Source organism: Gastrolobium bilobum, unplaced genomic scaffold (genome assembly GCF_033153095.1).
Source record: "Gastrolobium bilobum isolate Gb01-03AN ecotype WA unplaced genomic scaffold, APGP_CSIRO_Gbil_v1 utg5873, whole genome shotgun sequence".
NCBI classification, from domain to species: domain Eukaryota; kingdom Viridiplantae; phylum Streptophyta; class Magnoliopsida; order Fabales; family Fabaceae; genus Gastrolobium; species Gastrolobium bilobum.
In genome coordinates this window covers 34085-50222 of record NW_026898064.1, presented here as the reverse complement: position 1 = coordinate 50222, position 16138 = coordinate 34085, and the positions used below count along the sequence as shown (strand labels likewise).

General features: G+C 37.3%; 2 protein-coding genes across 2 annotated transcripts; one reads left to right on the top strand and one right to left on the bottom strand.

The window, feature by feature from the left end:
• Nucleotides 1–4542: 4542 nt before the first annotated feature.
• LOC133312511 (UDP-glycosyltransferase 708G1-like) lies at nt 4543–5937 on the bottom strand. Its single transcript, XM_061513724.1, has one exon. The coding sequence runs from the start codon at nt 5935–5937 to the stop codon at nt 4543–4545; it is 1395 nt and encodes a 464-aa protein (XP_061369708.1).
• Nucleotides 5938–7967: 2030 nt separating this feature from the next.
• Nucleotides 7968–8861, top strand: LOC133312501 (hevamine-A-like). The gene has a single exon (XM_061513709.1). The coding sequence runs from the start codon at nt 7968–7970 to the stop codon at nt 8859–8861; it is 894 nt and encodes a 297-aa protein (XP_061369693.1).
• The last annotated feature ends 7277 nt before the right edge of the window (nt 8862–16138 follow it).

Sequence of the window (16138 nt, the reverse complement as noted above, 5' to 3'; positions counted from 1 at the left end):
AAATAGGCAATGCTGTTTTCTTTATGGGTTTTATACTTTTTATGTAATATAAGAAGAAAAAATTTTCAACACACTCTTTGATTTTCGTGTTGATATGGTTCCATACATTATTTTTTCTAATATATGGATCTCAAATGCTTGTTGTCTTTATGGCATAAAAAGGCTTATCTCATATAACATAAGAAGTATAAAACTCTCTCTTTATATTAATTAATTCAAATAAAACAACTTTTTGGCTAATAATTTTATTTTATTTTTGTTTAAGTGTTTTAATTTTTGACAAAATGATGTCAACCAAATTCGAATTTAGAATTTGTAAAGAAATTAAAAGGTAAACATCTCAGTACTCCCTCCGAAAACGGAAATAGTGTAAAACCTTCTATGTAGCTATTAAATTTGTGGCGTTTGTTATGGGTATTTGGTATCGAATGATAAGAAAGTGAGATGTTAAATATTTAATTAACATGTTTGGCATGAGTATTGTGAAAAAAATTTCAGCAAATAATTTCTCCAGGTATTTCCCATTTCAACTATACAAAGGCAAATAATTATACCACTCATCCTTTGGTAATTTTTTTTGCACAGGGTCTTAGATTCTGAATATAATATGTTGAGTCAAATAATTATTTCATCAATATTTTATTATCAATTAGATATAGCATCAGTAAAATGAACTCAACTTTCTCGGCAAAATTTTGGACAACCAAACACTTTTTCGTAACTTACCCAGGTTAAAAAAACTCTTACCAAATCCTCAACCATCTTTTTTTCCAGGTAAAAAAAAAATATCTCTCGTGCCAAACGCCCTTAGGGCATGTTGGGTGTGATATATAAGATTTGATAATATAAGCTTATATTATATGTTACAACATTTTTAGGGCCTGTTTGGTGTGACGTATAAGGCATGATAGTATAAGTTTATACTATACGTTATGACATTTTCAGTTGTTTGGTGTGACCATTGTATAGTATAAGCTTATACAGCATAATCCCTTAATACATCAAAACAATGTATAACTTAATCTGGCCTAAGGATGAGGGATGAGGCCTGATAAGAGATTGATGTATTAACATCGTTGACCAATGTAATTCTCAAAAATTAATATATTATTTTAATATTAATCTATTAAAATAAAAATAATTTTTCAATATATTAATTTTTAAAATATTGAATATTTTTATTTTTATTAAAATTAATTTATATTTTGGACACACTGATCAATAAATTTTTATAAAAATTAATATCATGACATTTTTTGAAGAAATATATAAATTCTTTATTAAAGGATATTTTTATTAAAAATATTTATTTTTATTATATATAGTATTATACAATGCATTACCAAATACTAGATGATATTATCTTATACAATATATTATTTTATACAATACCGTGCCAAACGCTGGATAGTATTAAAATTCAATCAGGTCTTATACAATCAGGCCTTATACTATCAGGTCTTATACTATCAGGCCTTATCCTATACTATGCACCAAACATGCCTTAGTTGTTTGGTGTGAGTGTGACCATCGTATAATATAAGCTTATACAACATGATCTCTTTATACATCAAAATGATATATAACTTAATCACGCCTAGGAGAGTAGGATTAGGCCTGATAAGGGATTGATGTATTAACCAATGTAATTCTCAATAATTAATATATTATTTTAATATTAGTATATTAAAATAAAAAATAATTTTTCAGTATATAATTTTTTAAAATACTGAATATTTTTTTTTTATAAAAATTAATATACTTTTTGGACACACTGATCAACATATTTCTATAAAAAATAATATCATATGATATATTTGGAAGAATTATGTAAATTCATTATTAAATGGTATTTTTGGCAAAAATATTTATTTTTAACCTATCTAGTATCAGTGTATTATCAAATATTGGATGATATTATCTTATACAATATATTATCCTATACAATATCATGTTAAACACTGGATAGTATCAAAATTTAATTGTGTCTTATACTATCAAATCTTATACTATCAGACATTATCCTATATTATGTATCAAACATACCCCTTAACACGTAGAGGGTATGTTCCCTTATACATCACACTTTTCAGACTTGGAGAAAATCCCATTTACCCCATAAATAAAAGTTTTAGCCTCACCAAACGAACATTCTCCATTGTGCAAATTTGTTACTCCGCCAAAATCACTCCTCAATAATAATCAAACCCAAACATCTCCTCCCTTCACCCTCAGCTAGCGTAGGCGTAATAATTCTCAAGAATTTTGATTCATAACACTATCACCCTTATCATTTTCACATCGACACATACCTCATCACCCTGAATATAATGTTTATTCTCATTTTGACTAGTTCAGAAGGTGAATTAAAATTTGTTGAGTGATTCTTGCAAAGTAATTGAGGGTAAAGGTCGTCCATTGAAATTGGGTAATTGATAAGAACCTTGGGATGCATCATCCCAACGCCTGCCACATTAATTGTCCATATAATCAATATGGGACTTCAAGTCATATACCTTGTAAATAGGATCATAACATTTCACCACGCTTCGCAGTCCTGGCATAGGTGGGCTGGCTTTGTGCTAGTCTCTTATTAGTTCCGGGCGAACACTGCAATGTTGGCGTGGGCACAAGTAGAAGGCTCTGATACCATTTGATTGGTATGGAACTTGAAGTCCTACTTTGATTGTATGAGCAACTAATGTAGCCTTTATACCAATTGTTACGAACAAAATAAATAAAAATAGAAATTTGGCTTTATTGAGGAAGCCTGACCTCATATGGCTTATTGAGGAAGCTTGACATTTGCACAAGTGTATTTTGGGATGACTTTTCTAATCTAATCTGATAATTTTTATTTCAATATTTCAAGGTTTAAATAGATAATATGAGTCAATCATAAAAGTAACTACACGCTAACATCAAATACACTTCACTAATAACAAAACAAGAAAAATAACTATCCACTATTTAAATAACCTAATAATTCAGAAAATAATAAAATAACATAAATAAAATCATAATATTCTCTCTCCTAAGATTACTCTTGTCCTCAAGAGTAAGTTAAATATCAAGTAATTGAATCATCTTGAATATATGCTTCTCCTTCACTTTGATACTGCCGGAGTATATTCAAAAAATTCTTTTCAAAGACAGGAGTTGTCCAACCAATTATCTTTATACCTGACAAAAAAGGACACTTGTAGATGTGGCCAATTTATTTATGGGGTCGTGAGCCACATATTTGTACCTGTTTATGTTAGGAAAAAATATTATCTTTTTAAATAACATAATTTATGTTATTTTTTTCACATAAAAAGGTGAGACTCACATATTTATTTATTTTTGTTAACTCTCTTTCTTTCTTTCTCTATCTATTTCTCTCTCTTAAAATAACACAACTTTGTATCATCTAAAATAACACATACTTTTCCTTTTATGTTATTATTTATATGAAGAATTTTTTTACAAATTATATTATATATTTCCTTAAGTACATATTTTGAGAGTACATAATATAATTTATAAATAAAAAATTTATAAATATAACCCTCTCATTATTTATTAAGATTTAGTATTTCTCATATTATATAATAATTTTATCTTTATAAAATAAGAAATATCAAATCCTATAGGTGGTGTTTGGTTGGGAGCTTTTCAGCGGATATCTATCTTTCTCAAGTATGACTTTTAGAAACACCATGTTTGTTTCAACGTTTTTCACCAAAAACCCATCTATCTCAAATGTGTCTGGATTTATAAGAAACATAGATATGCGCACTGTTTAGAAACCCAATTTGAAGGTGGGATTTTTCGAAAAATCGGTTATCTGGCTTTTAATGCACTGTTGATTTCATAAAGTTACCTAATTTTCCCAGTAAAATTTTTCTCCACCAAACAACTTTTTTTTACATTTTTCTACCTATCTCATTTTATCTATCTTTCCAATCATTTTTTCTATCTATTTCATTTCACTACTGTTTCAACGAAATTTCCAGAAGCAAACGCCCTCGTAAAGTATAAACTATGATTGGAGGGGAATTCATAAACAAAAGCAAAAGTGTCTCGTAGAAAGTTACAGAAAGAGATTGTGGGCCCTCCTCCTGCTTGCATGATTTTGGTTTTGGCAACAAGCGTGTTACAAGCTTTGCAAAATGCTACTCAAATATTTGCAAAAAAAGAAAACAACCCTCTTCATGAAGTGCGAGTAAAATGACCTAAATAAAATTCCTTCAAGGTAGGTTCAACATGAATACAACATACTGAGTCATGCTTCCATTTTTGACAATGCAGAGAAATAAACGACATGCTGCTTTGCAAAATAGAAATGGTTGACCATTTGAATAGAAGAGAAACAAATAGCCATCATCTTTTTATTGATTTTCTCTTAACCCTGTTTCAATACTATTAATGCAACTGAAATCACCATAGTGTTTGATACAGCAGGGAAATCAATGCTACCTCCTAATTCCTACTGAACTGTGTCAAATTAAACTTCACTCCCCGCCTACAAATGGACCAAAGAGCCAAATGATTTGACTCTCAGATGTTCTTAACATTCTTCCTCCACTCTTCAATTAGTGTCTGAATAGCAACCTCATATCCTCCACCTTTACTAATGGCTAGTTTTGCATCCTCTTTAACTTCTGCTGCTTTGATCATAAGAGATTCATTATTCATTATCTCTTTTATAGCCTCTCCAATTTCCTCCCCTTTCACCACACGTTCTCCTTCCCAACCCCAGTCCTTCTTCCACATACCCCACCCTCTCTTTGACACCGCTTCAGCATTTATCTTCTGATCTCCAATCTGAGGCCACCCCATGATAGGAACACCATGCCATGCAGCTTCTATCAACGAGTTCCACCCACAATGACTCACAAACCCTCCCACAGCTTTGTGACCAAGAATCTCCCTTTGGTCAACCCATTCTTTCACTACAATTCCCTTCTCTTTTATCCTCTCCTCAAGCTCAGCCCCAAGCACCCCATCTAACCCTTCTTCTTCTTCCTTATCAAGTTTCTTATCCTTCACAACCCACAAAAACCTGTATCCACTTCTCACCAACCCATATCCTATCTCTCTTATTTGGTCCCTTCCCATAGCTGTTCTACTTCCAAAGCTAACATACACCACAGAACCACTAGGCTGATCATCAAGCCACTTCAATGGTTCTCCCCTTTGGTCTTCCTTCTCAAACTCACAAGGCACAAAAGGACCAACTGCATAAACTGGGGGCAATTCTTTGACCACTTTTCCTCCATTAAGAGCCTCCAGAGACTGTGCTTCTAGTCCTTCAAACGTATTGATCAAAACCCCATGTAAGTTTGCAAGCTTAGGACTATCTTCCATGAAAAGGTTACAATAGATACTGTAGGGGATGAAAAGCAGCGGAGGGATTGATGATCTGGGCATGGCTGAAACCCCTGGAATCTCAACAACATCAACATCAGGAAAGGATGCAGATGCAGCTAGAGTAGGGAAGTAGGAGAAGAAGGAGAACATGGTAGCTGAAGAAGTGAATAAGATATAGTGAGGGACACCAAGGGTGTTAGCAATTGGAAGAACAGGGGAAATCAGGGTCATGTCATAGACAAAAGCAGACAAGGGTGGTGAAACCGAAGCAAGGAGAGGAGAGAGAAGGTGACAAGAGCTACGAATGGCTGCAAAACGAAGGAAAAAAGGGTCAGTGGAGGTGTTGGAAGTGGAAGAATCAGAAGGAAGAAGATGAAACTGGACTTGGTTGACCTGAGGGAATGAAGAGTGGAACCGAGAGAGGAGTTCTGATTCAGCTTTAGAGACTGTTGGGTGAGGAATGATGAGAGTGACTTGGCAATGGTGGTGAACAAGCAACGCAGCTAGCCTTAGAAATGGTGTAAGATGGCCCATGCCAGCGCTTGGCAAGAGAGCCACATGAACTATTGGAGCAATGGACATGCTTTTCCAAGTGATGTTGGCTATGATTTCTGACTTTGCGTAATGAAGTTGGTGGATAGAAAAATGTTGCAGAGAAGAGAGACCTCTGAATCTGATGTAGGAAGTTCACAGATTAAATGTTTGATATAACTTTGCTAATTGCTTCCATATGAAAGATGAGCTTTTCTTTTATTTTCATTTTTTAATCACAGCAAACTATGAACAATACTAGGTGAGTCAGAAAGTCAGTTTTGATGGCCAAAAATTTAAGGTGCCGTGGAACCATCAACACTGACCAAAATGTCATATTTTTTGGCAAAAATTTTATAACGTAAACAGTATTTTCTAAAGTTAATAGCGAATTTCGTTGCCAATAATTTCGTAACATGTGGTTATATTGTAGACTAAATTCGCTACCACTAGTAGCGACACGTCATTTTTTGTCTGTGAAAGTGCACGTGTCATAAAATTATTGACGAAGGTAATTTGTTATCAGTCGTAGCGAATTATGACACGTGGTAGTCTGATAAAAAAATATTGTTCGCATGATATTTGAATAAAATTTTTGTCAAAAAAATGATATTTTGATCACTGTTTGGTGGAACCACTTACTCGATATAATTAAAAGAGAGCATTTTTTATAATATAATGTATCGAAAAGAGTAAAAAAAATTAATTCAAATATCATTTTCTTAATGAAAGTCGTAAGTATATCGGGTAAGTATATTGAATGTACCAAAAATGCTCTAGTTGGATGGATATGCTGTGTTTCAATTTTAAAATAAAAATGTACAATAATTTATGAATTTGTACGTCAATAATTATTTTTAAAAAATTACACTGAATAATTTTATAAAAACAAAATTAATAAAGAACGGATTATTACACCACACTATTGAAGTATAATATTATCAACTTTGTATACTTTTCTTTACCTTGCTGAAAAATATCTCTCCTATTTATTTTGGTCCACCAGTCTATGTTATTTACAGCTATTAATTTGGACTTTGGTGGGACAAGGAAGGATAAGATACTTGTCCATCCAAATTATCATTCAAAGATATTGACCAATGTTTTCAAGTTAAAATATAATCATTCTAGATGACAGACATCAATATTATAAAATGCAATCGAAATTAACAAATATGCCAAAATATTTAAGTTTATTCATTTCATTCCAAACAAAGTGGATCATCTTTTTTTAAGCTAGAAGTTACTTATAAGCATAAGTCAAGCAAAACAGATTTTGAAAAAATCTCTTGTAATGGAAAGTTTTTTTTTATAATGAAGAAAAAAATTGAAAGTTAAAAGCTCTTAGGATGAGTTTTTTTTTTAAGCTCATATCTATTTTTCTTGAATTTGTATTTTTTTTAAATGAAGAGTTATAAAGATAAAAAGAGATAATTTTCTTGAAATATGTGTTTTTAAGTTAAATTTTTTTTATGTAATTACCAAACTGTTTTTAGCTTTTTTTAAGCTTTTTATTTTAACTCTAGCTTATAAGTAGTTTCTAACTAAAAAAAATCCAAATGAAAGAAATACTGATAGATATCAAAACAAAAAGGGAAATTGGTAGATTCATCGAAAACAAATAAATCATTTTTTTCCAACCGGTTCATCATAAATTCAACTACTCCGTCGTTAACCCATTTCTTTGAATACATGGTAACTCTATCACTGTAAGTAGCTAATATAATAAATTATCTGCCACTCCAGTTGTATCTGACTGGTGTATTGATTGCATTTGCAATAATGCAATGCAAGAAATCCTCAGGCAGAAGCGGACAAGAGCAAGTTGATAATGGCTAATTTGCACGCTGCTTCCCTAATGTCGACATCAATGATTGATATATTGGACTGATTATGGGACGCAGTGACTGCCAATCCACGCTCTGAAGAGCAACTACAGCAAACAAACTGTTTAGGATTAGAGGCATGTTACCCTTATAAAAAGCCCTTCTCTGACAGCATGGTTCTGCAAAAGAAAATCAGCTTGAGTTTATTCACATACTTGCTTAGGTGCTTAAATAGACTTTGGCTGCTACTTGTTAATGGCAAAATTGGCAATCTCAATCTCATTCTTGTCCTTGATACTGTTAGCACTAGCAAATTGTGCAAATGCTGGTGGAATTGCTATCTACTGGGGGCAGAATGGTAATGAAGGCACACTAGCAGAGGCTTGTTCCACTGGGAACTATGAGTTTGTTATCTTGGCCTTTCTACCAACATTTGGCAATGGCCAAACTCCAATGATAAATCTAGCTGGGCATTGTGATCCCTACAGTAAGGGGTGCATTGGGTTAAGCACTGACATAAAATCATGCCAAGCCAAAGGCATCAAGGTATTGCTGTCTTTGGGAGGAGGTGCCGGTAGCTACTCACTTGCATCCCCACAGGATGCAAGGCAAGTAGCAACTTACCTTTGGAATAACTTCTTGGGGGGACACTCTTCTTCTAGGCCACTTGGGCCTGCTGTTCTTGATGGCATTGACTTTGACATTGAAGGAGGCTCAAACTTATATTGGGATGACCTTGCCAGGTACCTCAAAGGATATAGCAAGGAAGGCAAAAATGTGTACTTGACAGCAGCTCCTCAATGCCCATTTCCTGATGCTTGGATAGGAAATGCCCTCAAGACAGGTCTTTTTGATTGTGTTTGGGTCCAATTCTACAACAACCCTCCTTGCCAATACAGTCCAACTGCATTTAACAATCTTGAAGATGCATGGAAACAGTGGACATCAGATATTCCAGCCAAAAAGATCTTCTTGGGGTTACCAGCTTCACCTGAGGCTGCAGGCAGTGGATTCATATCTGCCTCTGATCTTACTTCCAAAGTGCTTCCAGCAATTAAGGGTTCTTCCAAATATGGAGGCGTTATGCTGTGGTCCAGATACTATGATGGTCAGAGTGGATACAGTTCCTCCATCAAGAGCCATGTCTAATATCTATACTTAGTTATATATTGGTGTATGTAATATATAAGATTTATTCTCGTACTGGTGTGTGATCTAATATATATATACGAGTTTCTCCTATGAACTATATTACCTGCATATATTGTAAACACGTTTTTGCCTGAACTTTCCCTACACAACATATGAATTATTATAAGACAAGTTTTTTGAGAAGCAGTCGTGATAGAAATTAAGGTGGCATTTGATACGAGTGAAAACACAAGAACATATGAAAAATGCGAATTCGCCTTTTGAGCTACAAAATGTGGGTTAGGTGGGGGTAACCATTTTCTTTTTAGACACTCGTACTGTTTATCAACAGTAATGAAAAGTTCTCCCTTCTGTTTCTAAAGATTATATAAGCGGAATTGTTTATTGATACGATCCTAGTCAGCAAAAAGGTATTCTGTTAGAAGGTGCAACACATGCCGGGAGTGGAATTGATCCAGCCTAGTTGACGTGGCTGACTTGGATAACAAAATTGGAGAGATTGTTGAGGAGGGTCTGGTTGGTTAAATAGGGTAGTGTGCATGGGTGTAGGTTAAATAGGGTAGTGTGCATGGGTGTAAGACATCTTGGATATTGCTTGGACCTGAAATTCAGGAGAGAGTAGAGCCTCTCCAATTGCTCTACATTATCCATTTCTTCTTTCTGCATTTTTCATTACTATTATTGAAATTCCCATAAAACTACATTGTTCTTGTTATTGTAATGTTCCTTATTGAAATACTGTAACTGTTGATTCATATCAATGTACCATTTCTCGAGGTATTATTCAAATTGTTTCTTCGATTTGTTCTTTTGTTCCCATCAAATTGGTTGGTCAGTATCAATTGGTATCAGAGCTCTCTGATCTGGGAAGCTTTGAAAAAAAAAATGGCAAAGCAATTTTGCAAAATCAGAATTCCTATATTTTCTGGTGAGGAAGATGCGTGGCGATGGTCGATCCAGGTCGAGCAGTACTTCAAGGCAAACGAAATTTCGGATAATGAAAAGCCATGGGAAGTTAGGAAGGCATTCACCGGTCAAGCTCGATTCTAGTACCGATACTGGTATAATCCAAAGGTTAGTTGGTGGACATTTTTAAAAACTTTCTTCAAGGAATTTCAACCGGAAGTTTGCTTGGAAGATGACGAAGCTGAAACAGAGCATGAAGTTTTCAACTTTGAATTAAAGTCAGAGGCAAAGATGACACCATTGAAAGAGAAGGAAGGAGATGAGAAAATCCACAAAATATTTGAGGGAGAAGGTTCACCAACACCATCGCTAGAATAGCCGCTCGCAGCGGTGGAGCCATCGATGACGGAGTGTGAGAAAAATTCAGACCAGTTTCAACTAGTAAAGGGAGTTGCGCAAGTGATGGCGCTGCCACTTCCAAAGGCGATAGTGATTGACCCACCCTCGTTGTTGGAACCACTAGATTTGGACCTCGAAAGCGGTGGATGGCGGCAACTAAGTGCAGGAACAATGATGGTTGGGGAGGAAGGTGAAACGCAAGAACAGGACGCATCGAAAAAGAGAAACACAGTTAGGTCAATGAAAGGCTTAGGAGATATGGGCCAGATTGCAAGCATAATGGAGCGGGCCCAAAATATTTCTGGACCAACACACAGGTACATAAGTCTTTTTTATGTTAACAATGATATTGAGTCGGGCTTACTCGAACCCCAAAACATAAGTTTAGACCCATCAAACCTAAGAGTTGCTAGCAATACCCTAGAAGTTGATGAGACTCTCATCAAGACTGCAAGTGCTAATGTTGACGCTTCAGAGATTGACGTCGCCTTTGCTACAAAGGATACTATTTTTGTTTTCAATTGTAAGGTGGGTCTGGGCAGGATAAACACTGAAGTAGTTGCATCTTACCTTGGGAAGCTTCGATTTGATCATTATAGGTCCATTAAATTACAAGGAGATGTGACCCATGAAGAAATGGAGGCTAGTTCTTCAAGTGGAGATAAAATTATGGTTAAATTTGTGGAATTTTGTAGGGAATATGCTCTTGACATCTTGGAACAATGTCAAAACAGATTTTGCATAATTCATGGTGAAAAACATAATATTTTGAATGCTGGATTTTCTGGAAATTTTGGAAGGGGTGAAGAACAAGAATGGGCATTGTTAGATTATGTTAAACAGGGGCTGGATTTGTTTGAAGCAAGGCAATTTTCCATTGTCATTAATGTGTTAAGACTGGATCAGATTGCCAGCAAAAGAAATGAAAACACAGGGGAATTTGACCCAGAACTTACTGGATTTTTTATATTGATAATGAAAACTGAATACATCTAAGAAAGAAGGAAAATAGCTTGTCTAACAATTACAATAACAAGAAGAAATGCAGAACAGCTACAGCTATGAATTGCATAAAGGAATAACGCAATGAACAGGATAAACACTGAAGTAGTTGCATCTTACCTTGGGAAGCTTCAATTTGATCATTATAGGTCCATTAAATTACAAGGAGATGTGACCCATGAAGAAATGGAGGCTGGTTCTTCAAGTGGAGATAAAAACTATGGTTAAATTTGTGGAATTTTGTAGGGAATATGCTCTTGACATCTTAAGGATAAAAGTTACTCTAGGGATAACAGGCTGATCTTCCCCAAGAGCTCACATCGACGGGAAGGTTTGGCACCTCGATGTCGGCTCTTCGCCACCTGGGGCTGTAGTATGTTCCAAGGGTTGGGCTGTTCGCCCATTAAAGCGGTACGTGAGCTGGGTTCAGAACGTCGTGAGGAACAATGTCAAAACAAATTTTGCATAATTCATGGTGAAAAACATAATATTTTGAATGCTGGATTTTCTGGAAATTTTGGAAGGGGTGAAGAACAAGAATGGGCATTGTTAGATTATGTTAAACAGGGGCTGGATTTGTTTGAAGCAAGGCAATTTTCCATTGTCATTAATGTGTTAAGACTGGATCAGATTGCCAGCAAAAGAAATGAAAACACAGGGGAATTTGACCCAGAACTTACTGGATTTTTTATATTGATAATGAAAACTGAATACATCTAAGAAAGAAGGAAAATAGCTTGTCTAACAATTACAATAACAAGAAGAAATGCAGAACAGCTACAGCTATGAATTGCATAAAGGAATAACGCAATGAACAGTCACGAATGCAACACTTTCGAGAGGTGTGCTCTCTCCCAAGTTCATTCCAAATCCAGCCTGCCTCTCCCTTCCATGCCACACCCTCCTTATAACCACTTACTCGCTTAAGGCAGCCACGTCAGCCCTCACATCATGTGCCTCTCCTTCCCTTCTAACTGAATTCCTTCCATCTAAAATATTCCCTGCCACCTCAGCTGACCCCCCTTGAGCTGATCCTCTGTGACGTCTTCTACTATACACCCTCAGAGGTGTCTTATCAATACTTCCCCCCATGACTTTCACCTTGTCCTCAAGGTGGAAATTGGGAAATTGGGAATTAAGCTGGGCGGAATCCTCCCATGAATTCTCAAAATCAGGCAAGTGTAGCCACTTGATCAAGACCTCCGTTCGACCAAGTGCAGTTTTTTTCCATTGCAGGACAGATTCAGGCTCAACTCTCAGTTCCCAATCATCTGTTAGTATGGAAGGCAAAGGTTGCACAGTAGTAGAGGGGGAGATAGCTTTCTTCAATAAGGATACATAAAACACATTATGAACTCGACAGTCATCCGGAAGAGCTAATTTATAGGCAGTGGCACCAATGCGCTCAACAATCTGGTAAGGCCCATAAAAACGCGGGCTGAGTTTCTCGTTCACTCTTCTAGCTATGCTTTTAAGCCTATAAGGCTGCAGTTTGAGATACACCCAATCACCCACAACAAATTCCAAATCACGTCGATGTTGGTCAGCCTGAACCTTCATATGATTTTGAGCATTTGACAATTGTTGTTGGAGTTCAATCAAAATAGAGTCTCGGTCCTGCAGCAGCTGTGAAACTTCATCTACAGGGGAAGCCATGAAACTGGATCTAAACAAGGTGGGGGGTTCACATCCATACAGAACTTTGAATGGAGTTGTACCCGTAGAGCTTTTATAGGATGTGTTATACCAAAACTCGGCCCAAGGGAGCCAAGTTGGCCAAGTTTATGGTTTTGGGCTGCAAAAACATCGCAAATAATTTTCCAAACATCGGTTAACCACCTCTGTTTGACCATTAGATTGAGGGTGATAAGCCGTGCTATATTTTAATTTCGTGCCACTGCATCGAAATAATTCTGACCAGAAAGAGCTGATAAAAACACGATCTTTGTCACTTACAATGGAAGAGGGAAACCCATGCAAGCGAACAATTTCTTTGATAAACAGGAAAGCCACCTCCTTAGCTGTATATGGATGAGCCAAAGGAATAAAATGGGCATATTTTGACAGTCTATCTACCACCACAAAGATTGTGTCCAGCCCATGAGCTTTAGGCAGCCCGCCTACAAAATCCATGGAGATATCCGTCCAAAGCTGAGAGGGGATAGGCAAAGGCTGCAATAAACCCGCTGGAGACAGAGTTTGGGCCTTGCTTTGCTGACATACAGCACAGGCAGCCACATAATTCTTGATATTTTTTCTCATGCCTTCCCAGTAGACTACACCAGCAACCCTTTTATAAGTCCGTAAGAACCCAGAATGGCCTCCAATGCAAGAATCATGGAACTCCAACAGAATTTTAGGAACCAGTGCAGATTGTTTAGCCAGCACCATTTTCCCTTTATAAAACAGCCGCCCTCCTTGCAAACAGAATCCTTGATGAGCTTGGGGGTCAAGAAGTAAATCCTGAATAATAATCCCCATTATTGAGTCCCTGTGCAACTCACTTTCAACTTGGTCATAAGCTGTAACATCAACACAAGACAAGGAAAGTAAGTCTAAGTTCCTAGAAAGTGCATCAGCAACAACGTTCTCCTTTCCGGGTTGATATAGGATCTCAAAATCATACTCAAGCAGCTTTGATATCCACTTCTGTTGGTCCTCTCCCAACAACTTCTGCTCAGTTAGGAACTTGAGACTTTTCTGATCAGTTTTAATGATAAAGTGACGGCCCAGCAAGTAAGGCCTCCACTTTTGCACCACAAAGACAATAGCCATTAATTCTTTTTCGTAAATAGACTTTTCTTGAGCTCTAGGTGAGAACCCCTGGCTAATAAAACTTATGGGTCGATTCCCTTGCATCAAAACAGCGCCTATCCCTCGTCCCGAAGCATCTGTCACCACCATAAAAGGCTTGGTAAAATCAGGGAGTGCCAAGACAGGGACGGAACACATAAATGTCTTCAGTTGTTCAAAAGCTTGTTGTGCCTCAGCTGACCAAACAAAGTTGTCCTTCTTTAACAAGTCTGTCAATGGTTTAGCCACCTTTCCATACCCCTGCACAAATTTCCTATAGTAGCCGGTCAATCCCAGAAATCCTCTAAGTGCCTTCACATTCTTAGGGGGAAGCCACTTGGTCATGGCTTCAATTTTCTTAGGGTCAGCACGTACTCCCTCTTTGGAAATTATGTGACCCAAGTACTCAATGTATTCCTGCCCAAAGCTACATTTTTTTCTGTTTGCAAATAAACAGTGTTGCCTCAACACCCCAAACACCAATTTAAGATGTTCCAAATGATCGGTTTGGTCCTTGCTGAAAATTAGAATATCATCAAAGAAAACAAGAACAAACTTGCGTAAAAATGGTTTGAGGACCTCATTCATAAGAGATTGAAAGGTGGAAGGAGCATTGGTGAGCCCAAACGGCATCACCAAGTACTCGTAATAGCCTTCATGTGTTCTAAAAGCCGTTTTAGGAATGTCCTCCTCACGCATCCTAATCTGATGGTACCCCGATTTCAGATCCAGTTTAGAAAAAATGTTAGAGCCTCCTAACTCATCGAGTAATTCTTCTATGACCGGAATAGGGAATTCATCAGGAATAATCAGCTTATTTAAGGCTCGATAGTCAACACACACTCTCCAACTACCATCCTTTTTCCGAATCAGAATTACTGGGCTGGAGTAAGGGCTTACACTAGGTCTGATCATCCCAGATTGTAACAACTCAGCAACCAAATTTTCAATTAAATTTTTCTGATAATGGGGATACCTGTAGGGTCGAACATTTGGCACCTGACTTCCTGGTTTGAGGATTATAGCATGATCTTGTCTTCGGGCTGGAGGGAGATCATTTGGAACTTGAAAAATGTCCTCATACTCTGCGAGCAACTCATCTAATTCTCCCCAATATCCAGTGTTCTTCTTCTGCTCCACAGAAGACCACATCGAAGCTATCACATACCCTTGTCCGTCCTCAGCCAACGCCTTAATTGCTGAACGAAAAGAAGCTGTCGTTTTCTTGCAGGTTATAGATGAATCTCCCTTCAACACCACTTCACGGTCACCGTCAAGGAACTTCAAGGTGAGTTTGTTGAAATCAGCACGAATCTCTCCCAAACTTTTCAGCCAGTCGAGACCCAAAATGACTTCAGCCCCACCAAGCTCGAAGATGCGTAGATCCTGACGCGTGGATGTGCCCTGTATTAGAATTTCCACCTGACGGCAGATCCCGTGGCTAGTAACCTTGTAACCGTCCCCCATTTCCACCTTAAAAGTGAGGGTCTCTTCAACATCCAGACACAAACGGTCCGCCACTGCCTTACTCACAAAATTATGAGTCGCTCCGCAGTCCACTAGCATCGTGACACGCTCTCCTCGGATGGAGCCCCATAGCTGCATACTTTGGTTCGAAGAGAGCCCTAGGACGCTGTACATAGAAAGCTGCAACGCTTCCTCTTTCTCTGTCTCATTCTCCTCTTCTACTTGGATGTTCTCCCCTTTTGCACGGTCGGCTTCTTCGTCGTCGTTCACCAACAAGAGCTGCAGCTGTGCACTTTTGCAACGATGTTCCAGATTCCATTTTTCATTGCACTTGAAACACGCTCCCCTACGCATGCGATCTTGAAGCTCCGTTTGGGAAAGTCTCCGTCCCACAAATTTCTGATTATTACTGGTCGAATCTGCTAGGGTTCGTGCAATGCCAGCAGATTCCCCCAAATTGGCAATTCCAGAGACACGCGTGTTATTCTCAGCCACATTATTAGGGGCAGAAGCGTCATTTCTCGACGTCTGATTGAGCTGGGTTGCGTGATTGGGCCCTTGTTTGTTACTCGTTGAGCTTGGCCCAATTCGATTTGGCTGATTTGTCCTACCTAGTCCAGCCCATCTTACTCCTCCGTTAATTCCAAACCCATCCCCAATCCACGCAGCGTTTCGTTTCTCCATCAGCATCGTCTCTCTCATCATCT

What these genes read in the sequence shown, in the direction of transcription:
- LOC133312511 (XM_061513724.1), bottom strand. Translation starts at nt 5,937, where the DNA reads ATGTCCATTGCTCCAATAGTTCATGTGGCTCTCTTGCCAAGCGCTGGC.
- LOC133312501 (XM_061513709.1), top strand. Translation starts at nt 7,968, where the DNA reads ATGGCAAAATTGGCAATCTCAATCTCATTCTTGTCCTTGATACTGTTA.